Genomic DNA, 24,093 nt, shown 5'->3' on the forward strand with positions numbered 1-24,093 from the left:
TACAAGAAAATGGCCGCCGTGCATGTAAACCATGCGGCCGGAGCGGGCGCCGGTAAAATGGCGTCGTTTGGCGCCGAAATCGCCGCTCCACAGTGCATAAAAACACACACAAGCTTATCCCATTATATGGATACATGTTAGATCGCCGCAGCGATCGCTGTATATGCCCCAACATGCCATAAAAACATGCCCCACAGCACACAGCTTCCCACACTGCCCAGCCTGACACACACAGTGTCACACAGCTCCCCCCCCCCCTTGCAGCCCACAGCATGCAGCCGAGAGATAGGGAGACAAGCAGTGTGAATAAAGGCAGGTTACACAGTCCCAGACTGAGACCCCCCCCAGACAGACAGGTCCCCACATAGATACACTTACCTCACATGGCGTGGGGAACCCGCACAGGCAAACAAGCCGCTGCACATGAGGCAGGGAGAGTCGCAATTCAAGACGCACACAATGGCGGTTAAGAAACCGCACAGCGTCCGGTGAGGTAGCCACCTCACCAAACATCCCTGCACCGAACAGGGATGGGTCGTTCACTGTGCCAGGAGCGTTACCTGGCTGAACGCTCGATGGCAGACTGGGAAGCCACTGACCCACGACCTGCGATCAGGGGGATCAGCCCGAGACCCAGTCCGCATGATCCTCTTCGTCCGAAGAACTAACTAATGCTGACCAAAATAACAGCTAAGTAAAGGTAGAGAAAAAAACTCAAACAAAATATTAAAAAGAAGAAAGAGTCTGGGACAAAAAGTCCCAGCACAGAGAGAGCCAGCCACTCCTGACAAGCTAGACATTAAAACTGAGATATGGTTGCAGGAAGTAGGAGGGTATTGACTGAGGGGACCACCCCTTGAGGGTGGGATATGTTAAAGCTTTATTGTTAACATATTCTGTTGCCTAGCTACTCCTTCGGAGCAAAGTCTAATACCCCATATGTGACGAATATGAAGAGGCGGCGACTGTCGGAGGACGTAAGAGAAAACACTTTGGTGACTATATAAGAATCCAGCCAATACAGAAGATTTCTTTTAATGGTTTTAAAAAATAGTATATAACATACAGTACAACAGTATAGGACCTTCTATTATGACTATGGAAGTATTTTATTATAGACATATTTGTCTAAGAGCCATATATACATGAGATCACAAATTAGCAAAAAGGTTTTTTTTTTTTTAAACAGTCTGTACAGGAAACGCAACAGGATTATCTACTTTCCATCTAGGCTTGAAGTGTTCCTTCTTTTACAATGGCACGTGCTAGATTTCGAGCAAGAGCCAGACGCAGCATGTCAACTTTAGTAGTTTCAGTATTGCCACCCTGCAAAGGAAATATAAAGAATTCAAAACCAAACCTGGAATACCAAACATTGCTCAATGGGAAAAGTGTCATGTGCAGTGCATGAAGCAAAGCTGCCATACTTCACCCTCTCCTCTGATGTGCATGGCTTGCCCAATGGTCTTACCTAGGCATGATTGTCATACTCCGAAAAAGATTGCAGAGGACATGAGTGGTAATGTAGAGTGTAAAGGTCTAGAGCAGTGTTTCTCAATCGGGATTCTGCAAGGGGTCCCCAGGGGTTCCGCCATGATCTGCTGTTCATCACAAGCAGACAAACATCTGACAAGATGTGGAGGAAAACTGACATCACTGTCCTGTGCCTGTTGCGGGCAGCCTTCCCCTCTCATCCATCCCAGGAGCCTGTATGTGGGTGACATCACTCAGGAGGGACGAGAATCGGTGGGCGAGATACGATTGCGCTTGTGATGAACAGCAGATCTAGCAGCTTCCCTGAGCTGTTCTGCATTAAGGGTTCACTGTAAACCACTACAGATGCCAGCATTGTACCCTCCAGCATTGGCCCCAGTATAGAGGGGCAGAAAAGATCAGGGCTTATCAATTTCTCTCCTGGGCCCCCCTGTACTTTTTCTCTCCTGGCCCCCCCCCCATGTACCTTTTCTCTCCTGCACCCCCCCCCCATGTACCTTTTCTCTCCTGGCCCCCCTGTAGCTTTTCTCTCCTGTCCCCCCCCCCCAGCTTTTCTCTTCTGCCCCCCCCATACTTTTTATCTTTTGTGCCTCCCAATACTATTCTTTCCTGGCCCCCCTGTACTATAATTTCCTCTCCTGCCCCCCTATCTGATATAGATATTCAATTTCAGTATAGAGGGGCCAGGAGAAAATAGTACGGGGGGGGGGCAGATTATCAATTTCTCTACTGGCCCCCCCTGTACTGTTTTCTCCTTGCCCCTATACTATTCCCTAAAAGGACCCCCTGCTCTATACTGTTCTCTCCTGCGCCTCCCCATACTATTCTTGCCTGGATATAGATATCTGATTTCAGTACGGGGGGAAAGGGCCGCCCTCCCCCCTGCTGTACTGTTCTCTCCTGCCCCCCCCCCAGCTGTGCTGCTCTTTCCTGCCCCCCTGCTGTGCTGTTCTCTCCCCCCCCCCCGCTGTTCTCTCCTAGCCCCCCACCCGCTGTACTGTTCGCTCCTGCTCGCCTCCATACTACACAATTCTACCCTGCCCCCCCCTGTACCATTCTTCTTTGGCCCCCCTGGTAATGTTCCCTCGTAGCCCCCCTGTACTATACAGTTACCTTCTGCTCCCCCCCCCCACTCTTTGCAGTTCCCTCCTGGCTTCCCCATACTATGCAGTTCCCTCCTGGCCTCCCTGTACTGTGCTCTTCCCCTCCCTAATCTACTGTTCTCTTCCGAATCCCATGTACACTGCTGATCTTAGGTTTGACCCAGATTTCAGCATCTTTGCAAAAAAAAGCAAGCACAAGTTTCACATTAAGGAGGTAGGTTTTAATATTTATTCTATTGCTTAATGCTATTTCTAAGAATATTTGTTGTTTTATCTGCAGCTCACTTGATCACAACGACGTTCTGTGAGCTGTAGACATTAAAAAAAAAAACAATTTTTGGGGCTCCCTGAGCGCTCAGCCTGTTCCTTGAAGGTAAAAAGGTTGAGAAACACTGGTCTAGAGTATGTGAGGAATAGAGTACAGGGGTCAGGATTAAAAGTAACACAGCGGTCAGGTATATGTAAATGTACATAGTCAGGGGTCAGGAGTATATCACCCTAGTGCACAGCAACCCCTAGGATTCATTCCAACTCTGTATACATAGAATGGCAATATCCCCTATGAGGTATTTCAAAAACACCCACACCCATACAGTACATAAAGTGGGTATAGAAAAGAATCACCCCCCTGGAAATAAATCACATTTTGATTGAAGCCTGAAATAAAAACAGATGGAGTTTTTGTTTTATGCTGTTTTACTAAGTGCAACTTAAAACATCCAAGTGAAAAATACAAACACCAACAGGTCAGAAATTTAAAAAAAAAATTAAAAACAATCACGGAGTTAGAAAAAGGATCACCCCCTTGTGTCAGTATTATGTTGAACCACCTTTTGCTTTTATTACAGTCTTTAGTCTGTTGGATATGTACATCTCTACTAACTTTGCAACGTTTTCCCTCTCTTTGCAGAACTGCTCAAATTCAATTAAATTTGATGGTGACCGTTTGTGAACTGCAGTCTTAAAGTAATTACACAGGTTTTCAATGGGGTTTAAGACTGGGCTCTGACTGGGCCATGCAAGGACATTCACCTTTTTCTTCTTCAACCACTGTGTGGTAATTTTTGCTGTGTGCTTTGGGTCACTGTCAAATGGGAAGGCAAACCTTCTTCCCATTGACAACTTTCTGGCAGAGGGCAGCAGATTTTCCTCAAGAATTTGACATTATTCAGGTGTTATTGGGATGGCGAGCTGTATTGGATTTCCGCCAGACATATAGTTTGGTGTTGACCCAAAATAAATTAAATTTTAGTCTCATCTGACCAAAACACCTTTTTCAATGTGGCCTCAGAGTCTTCAAGGTGTGTTTTGGCAAAGCTCAGTTGTTCTCTCTGGAATGATCACAGAATGCCTGTGATCGTTCTATATAGGATCACAGGTGTCTGTGATAATTTCACAAGCCACGCTCCCATACAGTTAGAAACACACCCCTAGGTACACATTTAACCCCTTGATTGCCCACAGTGTTAACCCCTTCCCTGCCAGTCTCATTATTAAAGTAACCGTGCATATTTGTAGCACTGATTACTGTAGTAATATCACTGGTTACCCCAAAAGTGTAAAAAATGTCAGTTAGGGGTCCGATCTGTCCGCCGCAATGTCGAAATTCCGCTAAAAATTGCAGATCGCCGCCATTACTAGTAACGAAAAAAAAAAGAAAAACAATAAAAATTACATAAATCTTTCCCGTAGTTAGTAGATGCGATTACCTTTGTGCAAACCAACCAAAATACGCTTCTGCGATTTTTTTTACCAAAAATATGTAGTAGAAAACAAATTGGCCTAAAATGTTAAAAAACGTTGTCGCTTTTTTTTTTATAGCGCAAGAAATAAAAAAAATATCAGGTGGTCAAATACCACCAAAAGAAAGCTACATTTGTGGGATAAAAAGGACATCAATTTTATTTAGGTACAGCGTCGCACGACCGCGCAATTGTCCGTTAAAGTAACGCAGTGCCGTTTTACAAAAAAATGGCCTGGTCATTAAGGGGGAAAATCTTCCGGTCCAGAAGTGGTTAATGGGCTTTATGTTAGTACTTGATATACAGGGCATCTGGAAAGTACTTGCAGCGCTTTATTTTTTACACATTCTGTTATGTTACAGCCCTATTCCAAAATGGATTAAATTCATTACTTTCCTCAAAATTCTACCCCATAATGACAATGTGAAAGACGCTTGTTTGAAATCGTTGCACATTTATTAAAAAAAAAAAAAAAAAAAATATCACATGTACATTCACAACCTTTGTCATGAAACTCAAAAATTAGCTCAGGTGCATCCGGTTTCCACTAATCATCTTTCAGATTTTTCTACAACTTGATTGGAGTCCACCTGTGGTAAGTTCAGTTGATTGGACATGATTTGGAAAGGCACACACCTGTCTGTATAAGGTCCCACAGTTAACAGTGCATGACAGAGCACAAACCAAGCCATTAAGTCCAAGGAATGGTCTGTAGACCTCAGAGACAGGATTGTATCGAGACACAGAACTGGGGAAGGGTACAGAACGATTTCTGCAGTATTGAAGGTCAAAATGAGCACAATGGTCTCCATCACCTGTAAATAGAAGAAGTGTGGAACAACCAGGACTCTTCCTAGAGTGGGCCGCCCAGCCAAACTGAGCGATCGAGAGAAAAAGGCCTTAGTCAGGGAGGTGACAAAGAACCCGATAGTCCCTCTGACAGAGCTCCAGCATTTCTCTGTGCTCTGGATCTCAGAATGGGGCGAAAGCTCATCTTCCAACAGGACAACAGCCCTAAGCACACAGCCAAGATAACAAAGGAGTGGCTGCGGGACAGCTCTGTGAATGTCCTTGAGTAACCCAGCCAGAACCCACATGAACCCGATTGTACATCTCTGGAGAGATCTAAAGATGAAGATCTGAAAATAGCTGTGCACCGATGCTCCCATCCAACCTGATGGAGCTTGAGAGGTCCTGCAAAGAACGGGAGAAACGTGCCAAAAATAGGTGTGCCAAGCTTGTAGCATCATACTCAAAAAGATTGGAGGCTGTTATTGGTGCCAAAGGTGCTTCAACAAAGTATTGAGCAAAGGCTGTGAATACTTATTACATGTGATTTTTTTTATTTTTAATACATTTGAAAAGATTTCAAACTTCTTCCACATTGTCATCATGGGATATCGTTTGTAGAATTTTGAGGAAAAACCAAGATCTTACCATAAAATCTTTTTCTCTGAAGTCCAGTGACAGAAGTAGCCTCATTTTCATCAGCTGAATGGGTTAGGTTGCCCCCTGCAGGAGTAGTCTAGGCAGTAAATAATTTACATGTACACACTCACGGCGCTGTCTCCACAGGCATAACCCACACTCAGCTCATCAAACCAGTTTAGTTGCAAGCAGTGAAGAAAAGAAAAAAAATCCCCAAATTAGAGGGGCGGGTGCTGCGTCTGTCAATGGACTTCAGAGAAAAAGATTTTACGGTAAGAGCTCACAAAAATCTTATTTTTTCTATCGTCCATCGACAGACGCAGCCTCATCTTCAATAGCCGAATGGGACATCCCAAAGCAGTGTAGGCACGAGGGGTGGGAAGAACGCAACCAGAAAGTAACGTAAATTCCAAAAGGCTAAACTTAGCCAACTGGGTAACATGAAGCTCAACCAAACAACAGGAGCTCATCCTGTAATATACCCCTAATATGTAATATAATCCTGTAATCCTGTAATATACCCCTAAGAGAAACCTATCATTCTCTTACGAAACAGCAGTCTGCAAAACCTTGCAGCCAAAAGAGGCACCCGAAGATGCCAACAAATTTACCTTGTAGAATTTAATAAAAGTATGCCCAAACGACCAAGTCGCTGCCTTACAAACTTGTAGAACAGAGGCCTGATGGCGAAAAGCCCAAGAGGCACTCAGCGATCTAGGAGAATGAGCCTTCACAGGGAAAGGAGGAACCTGACCCTTGATGGAATAAGCCTGAACAACCGTCTGCCTGATCTATCTCGAAATGGTCGCAGCAGACGCAGCCAAACCTTTACGAGGAACGAAGAGAGAGTACAATTTTATAAAGGACTCAGTAATCGTCAGATAAACTCTTATCGCCCAGACCACATCCAAGGAATGCAAGGCAATTTCCTTGGGATGCTTAGGCTTAGGACATAAGGAAGGCAACACTATGTCTTCATTAAGGTGAAAATCCGACACCTTAGGGAGAAAAGACGGATTAGGTCTGAGGACCACTTTATCCCTGTGGATCACCAAATAAGATGGACAGTACAGCGCCGCTAACTCAGACTCTCTGCGAGCAGAAGTAATAGCCACTAAGAAGGCAACCTTCTGCGACAAGGAAACCAGAGAAATCTCACTAATATTCCCAAAGGGAGGCTTTTGAAGAACAGACAACACCAGATTGAGATCCCACGGAGGTAACGGGGATCTCCCCAGAAGAGCCAGATGACGGACCCCTTAAGTAAAAGTGTGAATCAAACTATTAGTAGCCGATGGATGTTGGAAGTAAATGGCCAAGGCAGACACCTGACCCTTGATAGTGCCCAACGCCAAGTGCTGCTCAACCTCTTTTTGTAAAAAGGCCAAAACCCTAGCTATAAAAAGCAAGCGAGGGTGCAGCTGCAGCGATTCACACCATAAAATGTATGATTTCAACATACGATGATAGATCTTCCTAGATGTCAATTTCCTGGCCTTCAAAAGGTTAGGAACCACCGAGTCAAAAAGACCTCTATCCCTCAACACCTTGCTTTCAACAGCCAGGCCGTTAAAGCCAGTGACCGTAAAGCAGGATGGAAGATCGGTCCTTGAGACAGCAGATCTTCCCGTAGAGGAAGTCGCCATGGAGAATCCACAACCATTTTTACCAGTTCTGCGTCCCAAGACCGCCGAGGCCAGTCTGGTGCCACCAGAACGCCTTCCTCCGCCACCCGGCGAAGAAACCTCAGCAGGAGTACGTGAGGAAGGAAGGCATAAATCAGGCGATATTGGCTCCAGGGAGCCACCAGAGGGTCTGTGGCATCGACCAGAGGATCCCGAGACCTGGCCACAAACCGCTGAACTTTCCTGTTGTGGCGAGACACAAACAGATCCACCTCCGGAGTCCCCCACCGGGCACACAGAAGGAGAAACACTTCTGGATGAAGAGACCATTCCCCTTGATCCAACACCTGACGACTCAGGTAATCTGCTTGCCAAATTTTCCACACCCGGAATGTGGACTGCGGAAAGAGCTGGAACATTGATTGGCTTCTGCCCAAACCAGAATCTTGGCCACCTCCTTGGCCGCCAGAACACTCTTGGTGACCCCCTTGATGATTGATGTAAGCCACAGCCGTGGCATTGTCCGACTGTATCCGAACCGGAGAACTGCGTAGCCGACTCGTCCAATGAAGCAGGCAGAGCCTGATCACCCTCAGTTCCAGAATATTGATTGGCAAAGACTCCTCTGCTGTCCAAGTCTCCTGGGCACAACGTTTCCGCAGCACTCCACCCCAGTCCGACAGGACGTCGTCCGTGGCCACCACCATCCAGAACAACGGTAGGAATGACTTGCCCTGGCACAGAACAGGTGACTGGATCCACCAGGATAGAAACGATTTTGTGGGATGGCTCAAACAAATCTTCTGGTCCAATGACCGAGGATCTCGGTTCCACTTTGCTCAGTCTCACTCGAGAACTTTGCAGAAGGAGATTCTGGCAAACGGGACTGCTTCCAAGGTCAAAACCCTTGCTATAAAAAGCAAGCGAGGGTGCAGCTGCAGCGATTCACACCATAAAATGTATGATTTCCACGTACGATGATAGATCTTCCTAGATGTCAAATTCCTGGCCTTCAAAAGGGATCGCCCTTTGCAGCTTCCGAAGCTTGTCTAAAGGGAGAAAGACCCTCGCCAAAGAGTCGAGAGTCAGCCCCAGATCAGTGACCCATACGGACGGTGACAGGGCAGATTTCTGGATATTGATCGTCCACCCGAATTGTTGAAGGGTCTGAACTGTAATAGAAATGTTGCCCAACAGATCCGAATAAGAGACTGCTCGCAACAGAAGAGCGTCCAGATAGCCCACAATCGAGATACCAAGGGACAGGACCTTGGTAAAGACTTTGGGAGCGGAGGTGAGACCAAAGGGTAACGCCACAAATTAAAAGTGCTCCTCTGCCACTGAAAAGCAGAGGAATCTTTGATGTCCCCCAGGGTTGATGGGGACGTAGAGAAACGCATCCTTGAGATTGAAGGAGGCCAAAAAATCCCCCCGACTCAATGATGTCACCACTGACCGAATGGACTCAATTCGGAACTTTTGCACCCGCACAAAGCGGTTCAGAGCCTTGAGGTCCAGGATGAGATGTGCCTTGCCCTCCATTCTGGGAACCGTGAACAGGTTTGAATAAAAACCTTGAGAGCGTTCCTGCGGCAGAAACCGGCACGATCACCCCTTGAGCCAGGAGATTCTGCACAGCTTCCCGAAGATCCTTTAAGCACTCCGGAGACAGGTGAAGATTTGACTGAAAAAAACGTGTCCCCCAGTCCGGACCAAAATTCTATCTTGTACCTGGAACAAACCAGCTCGCGAACCCAATTGTCCTGAATGAAGGAAGTCCAGGGTTCCTGAAAGAAGCGCAGACGTCCCCCCCCCCCCAACCCTGAGAAGGGTGAGGGCGGCCCTTCATGCTGAAGAGGACTTGTCCGCAGCCTCGGACGGACTGGCTTTGGGCTTGCTCCAATGCCCCTCCAGAAGCTCTGAACTTTGGAGGATCGAGGAAGGAGAGTACTCTTCCTGCCCGTCAGACCCTCGATTAATTCATCCAAGGAGTCACCAAACAAACGTTCTCCCAGAAAGGGGAGATCTGTCAGGGCCACCAGGGGAGCCGCATCCATGGACTCATCACAGAGGAACACCAGGGCCTGGGCCACCTGGTCCAAAAGTTCCGGAGGAACTAATTCAGGGTTCAAGGACCCACCGGATCCGTAAAAACTGGGGAATCTACCACAGGCACAATAGTAGATTTATTCAACCTGGAAATTGGGTGGTCCACTTTAGTTGGCACCGTCCAAAGCTTGGAAACTGTATCAGCAAAAGAATACCGGCGTTTAAAGAGTTTTGGCACCACTAGCACGTGCTTAACGAGCAGCCATTGGTCAGTCACAATATCATGAAAGGTGTCGGGACAAGGGAAAACCTTGCCAGACTTTTGAGTCTTGCGGGAGCCAAAAGCCACCTGCATCCCTGCCGGCGTGGGCTCAGCCGCCAATTTTAAAGTTTCCCGCACTTAAATAATCAGGGCTTCCACCAAAGCGCGTTCCCGTGCTTCAGCTGAAGAGGACAGGTTCTCTTCACCATCTGACTGAGGACAGCGACTCCTCAGGTAGGGATGCATAAGGGGCAACCACATCAGCCTCTGTCAGAGGACACCACCAAAGATGGAGAAGACAGCGTCCGTTTCCAGGCTTTTAACCCTTTTCAGGACAAAATCAACTTTGGTTGCCAGGCTATCCAGAGCTGCTGAAATTGCAGCCAGCAACTGTGTTCCCGATTGTCCGGGAGTCGCACAGAGTGGGTCTGAGGGTGAATTCACAGCCTGGGACTACATAAATAAAGTTAGCAAAAATGGAGTACTGTCGCTTTAAGAAGCGCCAATTGCGGCTCCCACCAGCCCCTCGCAGTGGTCTGCAGAGTCTCCCTTTAAAATACACTAACAGCAGAGTGTGCAGGGATTTGCCCGCAAAGACACCAGTGCTGTACCGCCACCAGAGAAATCCTCCAGATCGTCCTCAGCAGCATAGGGTAGAGACACAGGAAATGACCTCGGCCAGCAGCAGGAAGCAGAAGCACAGAAAGTGATCACGCCTGGATGTAAAAGGTCACGAGACCACCTAAGGAAGGAAAAGCACCACCTTATCCTTGTGAATCACCATAAGGTGATCGACAGCATAACGCCACCAGTTCCAACACACTGTGCGCAGAGGTTATAACCACCAAATAAGACTACCTTCCAGGGCAGCGCAAGCAGGGAAACCTCCCGAATACTTTCAAAGTTAGGCTTCTGAAGAGCTGAAAGCACCACATTAAGATCTCGTACGCGATCTGGGGATAAGTGCAAGTTGGAAGAGAAGAACCTTTCCGGAGGATAAGACGGAAACTCGATCTTGTACCTGAACCGAATGACTTTGTTGACCCACTTTTCCTGTGCTAGGCAGGTCCACGGATCCGGAAACCAAGGAAGACCCCCCACCCCCCACTCCAGATACGGGTGAGGGTGCCCCTTCATGCAGAGGAAGCCTTGTCCGCAGGTCTGGAAGAGCCCGACCAGGTCCTCTTGGAACCTCTGGTGGAGGCCCTGAAGGGCTTTGATCCTTGTCTTGAGACCCTGAGGGACGAAAAGGCCTCTTATGAACTGAGAAGAATGGCCCACGTCTACAACGGGGCGCCTTGCCCTTGGTAGCCTGTGGAAGAAGAGTGCTCTCCCCCCCCCCCCCCCCCGAGACCCTCAATGATGTCATTTAAGGAAGCTTCAAACAGGCGATCAAAATATATAGTTACATAGTTAAATAGTAGGTGAGGTTGAATAAAGACAATAGTCCATCCAGTTCAACCTGTGTAGGTGTGTGTGACTGTAATCATCTAACATAGCCCTTAATCTCCTGATCCTTGAGATGTAAGTCTAAGAGTCTTTTGAAAGTCACCATACTACCCGCAGAAACCACCTCTTGTGGTAGACAATTCCACAATCTTGTAGCCCTAACAGTAAAGAACCCTCCTCGTTGCCTGAGGTTATAGAACAAAAACTATCAGCGCAAAAAAATATCAATAGTGAATGGTGCAATAAACAAATGATATAAACACGGGCTGCACACACTAAAAGTGTCTAAACTACACAATGTAAACTAAATAAACCAAAAAGTAGTGTTGCGCTAGTCATGTGCACACATAGTGTAATAAAACTCAAAATCAGTGTCCATACATGTTCCAATGTCCATACAATCAATCAACTAAACGGTGAATCCACGTGTCCAAAAGAATCATGTGCAAAACTTAATTAGTGCTTTCGTGATTAGTGTAATCCCACCACCAGGTGAATTGGTCTCTCACCTCCACTATAGACCCACTGCTGGGTCAATCACAGCGTTGTATATACACAGGGACCTTCAGATAGTAAAGGCTATGGATAGCCTATCACCTCCAGAGGGATTCTCACCGATAGACATAAAAGGGGAACAAAGGAAGAGATCTAGTGCGCTCTGTATGGTTGCAGTAAACCGCATTATTGAGTAAAGGAATGGTACTCACAAAAGGTGTCGCTTCCAAAGCGCATAGCAATAAGCATAAACGGTATCTAGGAAGAGAGAGCTTCCAGCACGCAGGCTCTGTCCCCTATACGCGTGACGTCGAAGCCCAACCACAGGCGTTGACTTCCTCAGTAGGGGTGGAGACTGCATGGTGTGCTGCGCCTTAAATGGCCAGGCTGGATCCCCTTACATAAAGCTGATTGGATCTATTTACATATTGCCCTCCCTGTGCCTTTTATGCAGCTCAGGACCCCTTTGTAGGCGATCTCCCTACAAAGGGGAGATCAGATAAGGCCTTCTTAGAAGACTGGTCGCAGACCAGAATTTCAGCCAGATCTTAAGCCAAAGGACCACTGCTGATACTGACAGCCTAGAAATCAAAGGAGCCACATCCAAAGAGGAATTACAGATAAACTGTAGCCCCTGGAACAACTGATCTGCCAGCTCCGCAAAGGCAGGGGGAAGCTTTTTCCCCCTCCAGGTCCCGGCGTAAATGTTTAGTCCACACAGTAAGAGTTTGCGACACCAGGGCAATAGTAAATACCAGCCTAAGTGCTGAACCAGTCACAGTGAACATATGGCGGGCCAGAGCCTCCACCCTCCTATCAGCCGGATCTTTAAAGGCCGGGGACTCACTCGAAATTAAGGTAGCTTTAGTTAACCTGGAAACCGGTGAGTCCACTACAGTTGGGACCGTCCACTTTTTAAGCAAGGAATCCTCATTAGGATACCGCATACAAAAATGCTTAGGGACCACAAGAGTGCGTTTTGGACAACCCCACTGTTTTGTTACAATGTTGTCAAAGTAGGCGGGAAAGGGGCCAGTGCCTCAGACACATCCACCAGGTTTAAAGTTTCACGCACTGACACAATCAATGCATCCACCAGTGCCTTTTCATGCACGGCTAGATGAGCAGAGGAATCATCCTTACTATCTGAGCACTCAGGGTGCGTGGACGCAGACCCAGTAGGGTCGCCATATACTAAGCTCACCCAGAAAACATAACAATCAGGGGAGGCCGCCGACTGTGATCCCGCAAAGGGGACGTCGACCAAGAGCCCACGAATGGACCACCTACTGGACCCCGCAAAAAAACAAGGGGGTCGCCCTCTGAGCCTTCCATAAAGGGCATAATAGGAAATAGCTCCCCTAAAAGAGGCAGCCTGCCATGACGCTGACATGCAGGCAGGGTTACCCGGATGGTCCCGCAGCACTAAAAAGGGGCAGGTGTTCCACACAATAATGGCAGGAAGGCTGTCATTAAAAAATTAAGTGCCACCCCTTGCAAGAGAGGCGCCAAGCTGACCACATGGCCTAGTAGGCCACGGCCTAAATTATTGTGCCGCAAGTGCACGGATCCCACCCCGGGAGATGCCCAAAGGAAGAGCAGGGGCTTCAGCTAAAATGCACTAGGGGTGCCGCCCCCCAACAGAGGCGCCCGACTTGGCCGCATGGCCTAGTAGGCCACGGCCTAAATTTTTGTGGGCGCCCAGCCGTTGGAAACGAGCTCCAAGGGAGCCGACCACCCAGGGGCCGCAGAGTGGAGGGCGGATGCCCAAATGCAAGGCAGTGGCTTCAGCCACCTTTACAGGGGCCACCTCATGTAGTTTATAACTAGTAGGCCGCAAAGCCACAGCCTAAATTTTTGGCCGTGAGGCGCGTACCCGCGGATGCTAAACTATCTGCTCCCTCAGCCCAACAGCCGCGGCAGGGAGCCCAGAGGACATCCCTGCACTAGTCACCAATCCCCAGGGTGGCAGGGAACCCTGCTCAATCCCCCGTTGTGCACCAGGAGAACCCGGTCAACAGCAACTCCAACCAGCCCCCCCCCTTAAGAGCATGCGGCAACAGCCAGCTCATAACCTCACTTGGGGCCCATGTCAACCCCAAAACCCTCCAGGAGTAGAGAGGTGACAGCTACTTACCATACCAGCCACAGGGTGGGCACCGCTCCGGACAGACCACCGCTCCATTGTAATGTGGGTGTTTTAGGCCACAAGAAAAGTTGTGACTCAGGCTGAGGCCAAGTTGTATGCGTCCTTGTGGGACGTTTCACTCGGAGGCCAGCCCCAGTCCAGTGGGGCTATGTCGCGGCAGACCTAGCACGGAGCTGCAGTCTGCATGTGCTCGCTGGCCAGACTGGGGGACCCTCTGGATCTAGATAATCCAGTCCATCGCCCAGTCCGCCAATTGATTGTAGATTCTCACAGGAATAAAATAACAAAGATAGGAAAAAATTATATTCTAAAAGAAAAAAAAAATTGCCAAGACCAGAGATCCCAGCAAGGAACTAGGTCCTTAAAGGAATACTACAGGCAAGCACAGTAAAAATCATTATTGACATGTAATGAGCTTTTAAAATCGATCTGTATTGTGCAAATAAGTTAAAAAGCTCTCTTTGTACCTTATATTTGTTCATAGGTTCTCCAGTCATGTGATTTTATTTCCTCAGCTCCTTCTGTCTTTTACAGCAGCTGGGCGTGCCATTACTCCCCAGCTGCTGGGCGTGTTCCAACATGAATAATTAATTTTAGGAAGTGACATTGTCGTTTGTAAGAAGTGTGTGTCTCTCTGTATGTGCCATGTGCTGCTTTAGCCACATGCAGTGAGCATAACATAACACACATGCCTGCTTGTCTGTGCTCTCTCTCTCTCAGGAAGCGGTTAGAAAATAACAAGGCTTTGAAGACAGCAGGATATCGTTCTCTGACTAAGAAGAGAAGGGATGGGGGTGGGGATGGGCAGGACAGGGGCAGTTGTAATGAATAGTAGGGCATGCCTGGGCAATGGGAGGACAAAGTTTTCAGGAAGTAAAAGGCACCATGAATATTTCAGATAACAGGAAATAGAGTTGTCAGTGAAAAACAGGAAGAAGCGGTTTGTCCAGCTTAGATAAGACTTTTTAAGCTCCCCAAGCAACTAGCCAAAAAATAAATAATATCAAAGATAAAGATTTAACATACTATTAATAGGAAAAATGTAATTATTGACTGGAATTCCCCTTTAACTCCTGACTAGGCAGAAAAAAACTAAGTGCCTATAGCTGAGAGTGGGTGTATACTAGGGATCGACCGATTATCGAGGGCCGATATGCACTTTCCCTGATATATCGGAATCGGCCCCAGAGGTTACCGATATTTTGGAAAGTGCTTGTACCGGAGTGATATAAAAATGTGTCCTGCGCTATGGATTAGTGTTATAAGCCTATAGATGCCGCCTAGTAGTTGGTACGATGATACACAGCGCAAAAATAGGTATACTAAAAGTGCAAAAAATGTTCATACATATATGAAATGGTCTATAGCACAATCGATACTAAATACATATATAAATCAATAAATACCTAAAATACAAAATGGTGCTGATGCTTTCAATATTCTGTGACTTAGTGCTAAAAATCAAACTAAAGTGCAGATGAGTGCTAATTTTACATACTACATGGATACATGATATACAACAGATAATAATAACTATATAAAAAGTCTTTATCTTTTAAGTCCCAAAAATCCAATTTAAGCAGGTGGCCATTGAAAGTGCAATGTGCTCTGTGTTCCTTATTATGCAATTCAGTGCCAATCCGTGCAAAATTGAAGTGCAATCTTGTGCAGTTTCACCCCCTTTGGATATTTCCACTTACCAGACTGCCAGGACCCCGTAGCAATACTGCATGTGGGTCAAAAACGCTATAGTCCGGTGTGGAGTGGGATGCATTTGGGTCACATATGGAGTAGGATCTTCCCCTAGGACGAACTTCCTCGGATGTAATAATTCTCCCCCAGAAAGGCAGGTGTTTTAATGGCCATGCAGAAAGAAAACTCCCATAGTGTAGTAACTGAATAACATGCTGTTTATTGAAAAAAAACAAGTACACTCACTATTATGCAGATAAAAGACCACAGAAGTAGGATATGTGGAGCTTCCTGGTTACGAGTGGCCGCTCGGGTATCGCTGGTCCTGGATTGCGTTCCACCGCAACTGGAAGTGACGTAGGTCCAAGCCGTAAACCGGAAATTGCGTCTGATTTTTGGGACTTATATGATAAAGACTTTTTATATAGTTATTATCGGTTGTATATCATGTATCCATGTAGTATGGAAAATTAGCACTCATCTACACTTTAGTTTGATTTTTAGCACTAAGTCACAGAATATTGAAAGCATCAGCACCATTTTGTATTTTATGTATTTATTGATTTATATATGTATTTAGTATCGATAGTGCTATAGACCATTTCATGTATGTACATTTTGCACTCTTAGTGTACCGGAGTGATGCCTGCAGCTAGAGGCATCACCCCAATACCGGCGTCCATAACCGACGGTCGGCTGTCTGTAATGACAACCAATGCAGCTGAGAAGCCGCTCAGCATTACAAGGAGTGGGAGGAGACGTCCCCTCCTCCCGCCGTCTTCTGCGGCCCGCCCAGGTCTCCTGTCCCAACAGGAGACCCGGGCAACGAGCCTGCACGGCAGCCATAGACCCGATCAAAGCCACATTTGGCTCTGATTGGGTCTCCATGCAAAAACTCGGAATAAGACTAAACATAACAAAATGTGGAAAAAGTGAAGTGCTGTCAATACTTTCCGGATGCACTGTATGTATATTGAAATAAATACGCACCTTTGTCTTGGGGGGGGGGGGGGGGGGGGGAGTACAGAGCAAGCTTACAATAGCTAGTTTTAATTGCCAGGTACTGATCCATGAAATAAGCATATTTTCGGGTTACATTCTAAAAGCAACAACAAAACCCTATAATTACAAATATTCAGGAATACTTATGGTCTTCTCTTCAGTGCTTTTACCTGAAGTTGGTGCTCATGTAAAGTAACTGATTCTGGCATCACAGCTATCTTGTCCTCAAGGCATTGCATTAATTCATATGTCTGCTCAGAGGAGAATATCACCTAGGATAGAAATGAGATTATAATACAAATGCTCAAAGAAAATGCACAATACAAAATTGTTCCACAGACTGTGTATACATAGAGTGCTCATTCTGTGTGGACTAAATTGCTTTTCCTATTTTCCATATTACCAGCAAGGATAGGTTCACAACTATAAATGTTAGGAATAATAAGATTTTTGTAAGATCTTACCGTAAAATCTTTTTCTCTGATGTCCGTCGACAGACGCAGCCTCATCTCCATGAGCTGAGTAGGTTTATGCTCCTCCCATCAGGAAGAGTAGTCTAGGCAGTAAAATTTGAATACACATGCCCAGGGGGCTGTCCCTCTAGGCATAAAGCCCCACTGCACAATCCAGCACATCAGTTTAGTTTACAAGCAGTGAAGGCAAAAAAACGACCCCAAACAGAGGGGCGGATTCTCCGTCTGTCAATGGACATCAGAGAAAAAGATTTTACAGAAAGATCTTACAAAAATTGTATTTTCTCTATCGCCCGTCGACAGACGCAGCCTCATCTCCATGAGCTGAGTGGGATGTCCCAAAGCAGTGTAGATATGAGGGGTGGGAAAAACACAACCAGATAGTAACGTCAACTTCAAAAGGCTAAACTTAGCCAAACGGGCAACATGGAGCTCAACCAAACAACAGGAGCTCACCCAGAAAAAAAGACCCCGAAGAGAAGTACAAACAAACATTTTCTTATGAAACGGCAGCCTCCAAAACCTTGTGGCCAAAAGAGGCGTCCAAAGATGCCAACAAATCCGCCTTGTAAAATTTGGTAAAGGTGTGCAAAAACGACCAATTCACTGCCTTACAAACTTGTACAACAGAGGCCTGATGGCGAAAAGCCCAAGAGGCACTCAGCGGTCTAATAGAATGCGCCTTCACAGGGAAAGGAGGAACCTGACCCTTGATTGAATAAGCCTGAACCACCGTCTGCCGATCCATCTCAAAATGGTCGCAGCGGACGCAGCCAAACCTTTGCGAGGACCGCCCGGAAGGACAAAGAGTCCGACTTCCTGAAGGACTCAGTATTTGACTGATCTTGTATGCACATAGCACTTTTTTGTATCTATTGGGAATAGTTTTTGCATGCACATGAATTGTATTCACTTTATTTGGACTTAATTAATTAGATGACTTATTTATAATTTATTGCTGGATATAACGGAATTTTTGTAAAATCTTACCGTAAAATTCCTTTCCTGACAGTCTCCATGGCAGCCTATGTGTTGGTTAACCCCGCCTCCACTCCAAGGGTATAGGACCCCCCTCCCATAAATTTCAGCTCTCTGGTACAGCCAGTGTTCCTTTTTTGTCCTCCTCCACGGACCTACATTTTGGATGTCTTATCTATGGCCGGCTCACCTCAAGATATTTTGGATGGTGTCTGCGTGTCCAGGGCCCAGCCATGGGCGGGTGAGTGACACTTGGAATCCCCCAGCTCTCTGCGGTTGACTGAAGCTTGGCCGGCATTCTCTGACAGGGTCTGAAGATTATCGGTACAGCTCTTCATGGCAGCAGTATTTGTTATTTATGTATTCCTCTGTATGTTTCTTTCCCTGGTGCTAGCGGTGTTTTTGGCCCCAATGGCGCTGGAACGCTTCCTGCGTTCCAGCACGCCTTCCTCTTCCTCCTCTGCTGTCTTCGGCCAATCAGACGGCAGCTTTCCGGTCCCGTGCATGTGCAGTGCCTCGCGAACGAAGGCGAGGCTTGGTTCGCGCATGCGCACTCGCGTCACCGCTGACGTCATTCCGGCGGGGAATTTAAACAGCTGTCAGTTCCCCAGTACCCTTGGGAAGTACTGTGGCCATTGCGGCAGCTTCCCTGTGTCTCTGGATTCCTTGCTACAGGTATGTGCAAAGGTGTTTGACATGCAGGGGGGGGGGGGGGGGGAGTATGGTTACATTACACTATTCACTGTATCACTCCTGTGTCTGATGTATGCTACCTTTATCAGTCTGGTTATTTGGCCTGAAGTATGGATCCTGCGTCACCGCCCTCCTGTGGCCAGCCCTCTCATAACAGCTGTGTGCTGGCATTTTCAGGGGGGGCGGGGGAGGGCTAGCTGGTTCATGGCTAAATCCAGTGTCTCCCCAATTTTTCTCTTTCTCCATCAGCTCTTCCAGGCCTGGAGCACCTCAGGATAGGGACCCTGTCAGACCACGTAGGAGTTCATCCCCCAGATCAAGACGCCATGAGTCTCCATCAGGGAGTAGGCATCAGAGGAGACGCTCTAATTCCTCCTCCAGACACCATACAAAACGTCATGGTCACCGCACACACCAGAGAGTCTGTTGGGGTTGTGGGGCGCATGTCCCGGAGGACAAGTCCCTATGCGAGCCATGTTTTGCTCGCACAGCCGGTGAGAGGGAGCCCGAGGACCACAGATTGGAAACCCTAGTGAAGAGGGTAGTGCAACAGTCCCTGAAGGAGTGGGGTACTGTTCCGGCACTTGGTCCCACCACATCCAGTTCTCCAGCTGAAGCACCGGAAGATCAGGGCCCCTCTCAACCGAGCCTTACTTCGGCAAAATCATCAGACAGTGATTCTGAAGAGGAAGGGGCAATGGGAGGCTTTGAGCTTGCCCTAGTACGGCCTTTAATCAGAGCCATTAAGGAAGCTCTAAAATGGGAGGATCCTGTGTCTCCCCAGAAGAAACAACGGAAGTTTTTCAAGCACCTAGGTAAGGAGCGCATTAACTTCCCTTTCTGAGCTGCAAGACGTGATCACTGAGGAATGGAGCAAAGGGGATAGCAAGTCTTCCTTATCCTCCAAGCTGGTGAAGCTCTATCCCTTCAAAGCTGAAGATGTAGCTCACCTGGAGTCTGCTCCCCTTGTAGATGCTGCAGTCACAAGATTGGCAAAGCATGTTACACTGCCCCTGGATGATACGGTATACTTTAAGGACCCCTTGGATAGGAAAATAGACCTAGATCTGAAAAGAGTCTATGTTACTGCTTGGGCAGCCTGCAAGCCTGTTATGGCACTAGCAACTTTATCCAAAGCCATGGAGGTCTGGGTGTCTGATATCGAGACCAGACTTGGGAGCATCTCGGATGAAGCTTGTTACGGCACCCCGGACACAAAAGGGTTAAAACCGTTTAGGAGATCTTCCTCTTCCAGAGCTACAGGCACAGCTACTTGCAGGACACCAAACTCCCGAACTGGAAACCAAGGAATGATGCGAACAGTGTAGCTGGAACCTTATGAATGCTGCATACAGCTGAATAGGAAAAACCATATGAGGGGTTTACACTCCTAGCAGTCTAACTGGAACAGCATACAATAAATCCCCCCCCCCTCCCAATAACGAGACAAAGCTCAGAGTTGAGGGTAAAATAGGAACAACATTTATTGGAAGAACACAGCACACTTTTATACAGAATTTGGAACATCCTTCCCCCAACAACCGCTTTCCCATTGGTCAATTGCACAGTACCTGCAGTTCCCCATAAGGTCCTCTCCAGCCATGCAAATGAGGGCTTGAAAATGAGTCAGCAGTGATTGGTCAGATAGCTTGACCAGAAGGACTGCCATGTGCAAGGAGACAGAAGCCCCAGGGGGCAATGTACACAATAGTTAGACACAGAACAATGGTTCCCTAACGAGCCCTCAATACACATTACTCTGAGTGTCAATACATCTCTTAGCAGACAGCAGGCACGTTCATTAGCACACCCGACAATAGGTGAATGGAGAGCCACCTCAGACAGTCCGTCTACTCATTGAACTTCGTGGAATGACCATAATAGGAGTAGTACTTCCTGTGCCTTACAGTGTACAGGAATAAGGTAGATCTCCCCTCTGCCTAAAACTAGTTTTCACAGAGACCTCTATCCTGGAGACAATGGAAAATATAATTAGGTTTAGCTTCCAGGATAGAGGCAAGACTCCATTTGCCACATGGTTAAAGAAACACAAAAAGACACAAAAATGCATAACTCTACTGAACAGAACCCCCACATTCAACCCATCCCCAGATAGCCTGGATCTGAGCGCTCAACATATCCAAACAGCGCTCAGATGCCACACAGTCAAATCGCCATGGGGTTTACGTTTAGCATGGGCTGATGAGAGGGTCCATAGTCACATTGCAGGAGGCGAGCAACCAGGCTTCTCCAATGCCCAGTGGCGAGATTGGTCTTGTCACAAAGTTGTAGAGAACGCTCCCATTTTGAGCTCAAGTTGGCATCCGTTTTTTTGGGAGAGGCATCCATTGATGTTCTTCGCCTCTTGTCCAGATCTATGCTATCTTCAGTTACAGCAAAAAGGGCCTTGTGGCTGCGTCCCTGGCTTGCTGATCCAGCTTCCAAACAAGCATGGTGCAAAATCCCCTTTGAGGGTACATCTCTTTTCGGCAATAAATTTGATTGTGCCATAGCGAAGGCCACGGGCAGGAAAACTGAATTTTTGTAAAATCTTACCGTAAAATTCCTTTCTCTGAGTCCCCCGACAGTCGCCGCCCCTCATAAAGTCTTCACCAATGGGGTATTGACTTCCGCTCCGCAGGAGTAGCTAGGCATAAGACTTGTTAGAAACAAAAGCTTTTAGCATAGACACACCCATGGGGGCTGTCCCACTGGTCAATACCCCCCCTGCAGTAAGCCATCCCAACTCAGTTTGGTAGCATAGCAGTAAGTGTACAAGAAAAAACCCCAGAGGGGCGGGGGCAGCGACTGTCGGAGGATTCAGAGAAAGGAATTTTACGGTAAGATTTTACAAAAATTCAGTTTTCGCTTACGTCCTCCGACAGTCGCCGCCCCTCATAACGTCTTCACCAATGGGATGTCCCAAAGCAATGTAGACATGAGGGGTGGAAGACGAAACCGCATAAAAGGCAACGCAGTACCCACATCAGAGAAAGGAACCTTACACGCACAGTAAGAGAACCTTCTGGGCAACACAAAAAAAGGCTCAACAGGAGCAACAGCCCAGGAAAGCAAATAACCCAGGGGATAAACAACCCCAACAGCCAGGGACCCACAAAAAAAACAAGGTTTCCCTATGGCACTGCCGCACAGAGAATTTTGCGGCCAAAGGAGGCATCAGCTGATGCCAGAACATCAATCTTATAGAATTTGGAAAAGGTGTGCACCAACGACCAAGTCGCAGCCTTGCACACCTGGGCCACCGAAGCCTGATGCCGGAAGGCCCAGGACGTACTCACCGCTCTGGTAGAGTGCGCCTTGACAGGGAAGGGCGGAACCCGTTCCTTCAACGAATAGGCCTGAACAATTGTCTGTCTGATCCATTTTGAAATGGTCGCCGCAGATGCAGCCATACCCTTCCGAGGTCCCTCAGGAAGGACAAAGAGAGAATCCGATTTCCGAAAGGATTCTGTTGAAGACAGGTAAACCTTGATCGCCCGGACAACATCCAAGGAATGCAAGGCAACCTCCTTAGGATGCTTAGGCTTCGCACAGACCGCTTTATCTTTATGAACCACCAGGTAAGGAGAGCGGCAAGACAACGCCGCCAACTCCGACACTCTGCGAGCAGAAGTGATCGCCACTAAAAAGGCAACCTTCTTAGACAGCAGAGGCAACGATATCTCCCGGATGGTTTCAAAGGGAGAACACTGTAACACGGACAGAACCAAGTTCAAGTCCCATGGAGGTAAAGGCTCCCTCCGGGGAGGGGCCAAATGTCGCACACCTTGAATGAAGGTGCGAATTAAGAAATGAGACGCCACAGGACGTTGAAAAAGAACAGCCAGTGCAGATACCTGGCCCTTTATCGTGGCCTAGACTGGAGGAAAAGCCAACACTCGTCACCGAGTATGAGCGAGGAGAAAAGCCCCTGGACTCACACCAGGCAAAATAAGCTTTCCAGGTACGGTAGTAAATCTTACCAGACGAGGCTTTTCTAGCCTTGATCAGAGTAGGAATGACATCTGAGGAGAGACCCCTGTCTCTCAGGACCTGGCTTTCAACAGCCAGGCCGTTAAAGCCAGCAACCGTAAAGCAGGATGGAAGATCGGTCCCTGAGACAGAAGATCTTCTCGCATCGGCAGTCGCCAAGGAGTCGCGACTGCCAGGTGAACAATGTCCACGTACCAGGACCGGCGTGGCCAGTCCGGGGCCACAAGAATCACCAAGTTCGGTTCCGAGGCAAGCCTGCGAAGGAACCTGGACAACAACTGAATCAGAGGAAAGGCATACATCAGACGATACTGATGCCAAGGGGCCACCAGCGCATCCGAGGCGTCCGCCCGAGGATCGCGCGTTCTTGCCACGAACCTTTCCACCGTGTAGTTTAGCCGAGACGCGAACAGATCCACGTCCGGGGATCCCCACTTCGCACACAGCATTTGGAAGACCTCCGGGTGTAGGGACCATTCCCCCTGATCCAGGGTCTAGCGGCTCAGATAATTGGCCTGCCAATTCTCCACACCCGGAATGTGAACTGCCGAAATCGCCGGGACATGAGCCTCGGCCCAAGACAGAATGTCGGTCACCTCCCGGGCCGCCCGGGCACTCCTGGTGCCCCCCTTGGTGGTTGATGTAAGCTACCGCGGTAGCATTGTCCGTCTGTACCCGTAAAGGACGGCCCCAAAGGCGATCCGACCACTGGAAGAGACACAGTTTGATCGCTCTCAATTCCAAAACGTTGATTGGAAGGGAGGATTCCTCCTCCGACCAAGTGCCCTGGGCAGACAGGTTGCCCAGGACGCCACCCCAGCCCAACAGGCTGGCATCCGTGGTAATCACTGTCCACAGTAACGGACAGAAGGACTTTCCTTCCGACACCGCCGGGGACTGGAGCCACCACAGAAGATCCATTCTGGTCCGGAGACTCAACGAGACACTCCGATCCAAGGACTGAGGTAGTCGGTCCCACCTGGCCAGGATCTCCGCCTGGAGAGACCGAGTGTAAAACTGAGCAAAGGGTATCCCTTCGAAGTCTGATACCATCAACCCCAGGCACCACATACAGGTCCTGAGTGACGAGGAGTGGTTGTCCCTGAGGGACCTGATCTCGTCCTGAAGGATCCGGAGCTTGTCCTCCGGCAGAAACACCTTCGCTTGAGCAGAGTCCAGAACCATTCCCAGATAGGGAAGACGAACCAAAGGAGACAACGTCGATTTCTGAATGTTTATGGTCCAACCGAACTCCTGAAGCGTCTGTACCGTAGTCGACAGATCGCACAGCAGGCTCTGACTGGCACTCGATCTTAACAGGAGATCGTCCAGATATCCCAAGACCGCAATGCCCTGTGCTCGCAACAGGGACAGAATAGGCACCAACACCTTGGTAAAGACCCTTGGAGCCGAAGCGAGACCGAAAGGTAACGCTACGAACTGATAGTGGTCCTCCGCAATGGCGA

At 48.0% G+C, this 24,093-nt stretch overlaps 1 protein-coding gene across 1 annotated transcript in view; it reads right to left on the reverse strand.

Moving 5' to 3' along the window:
- Positions 1-1,118: 1,118 nt before the first annotated feature.
- Positions 1,119-24,093, reverse strand: part of NUP85 (nucleoporin 85) — a 231,098-nt gene continuing 208,123 nt past the window's right edge. The window contains exons 18-19 of the mRNA XM_082271221.1: positions 16,661-16,762; positions 1,119-1,326 (exon numbers count right to left, since the gene is read on the reverse strand). Coding sequence (XP_082127347.1) covers positions 1,228-1,326; positions 16,661-16,762 — 201 coding nt within the window. The 3' untranslated portion in view covers positions 1,119-1,227. The remainder of the gene's footprint in view (positions 1,327-16,660; positions 16,763-24,093) is intronic.

This window comes from Pelophylax lessonae (genome assembly GCF_965119305.1).
Source record: "Pelophylax lessonae genome assembly, chromosome: 11".
NCBI lineage: Eukaryota > Metazoa > Chordata > Amphibia > Anura > Ranidae > Pelophylax > Pelophylax lessonae.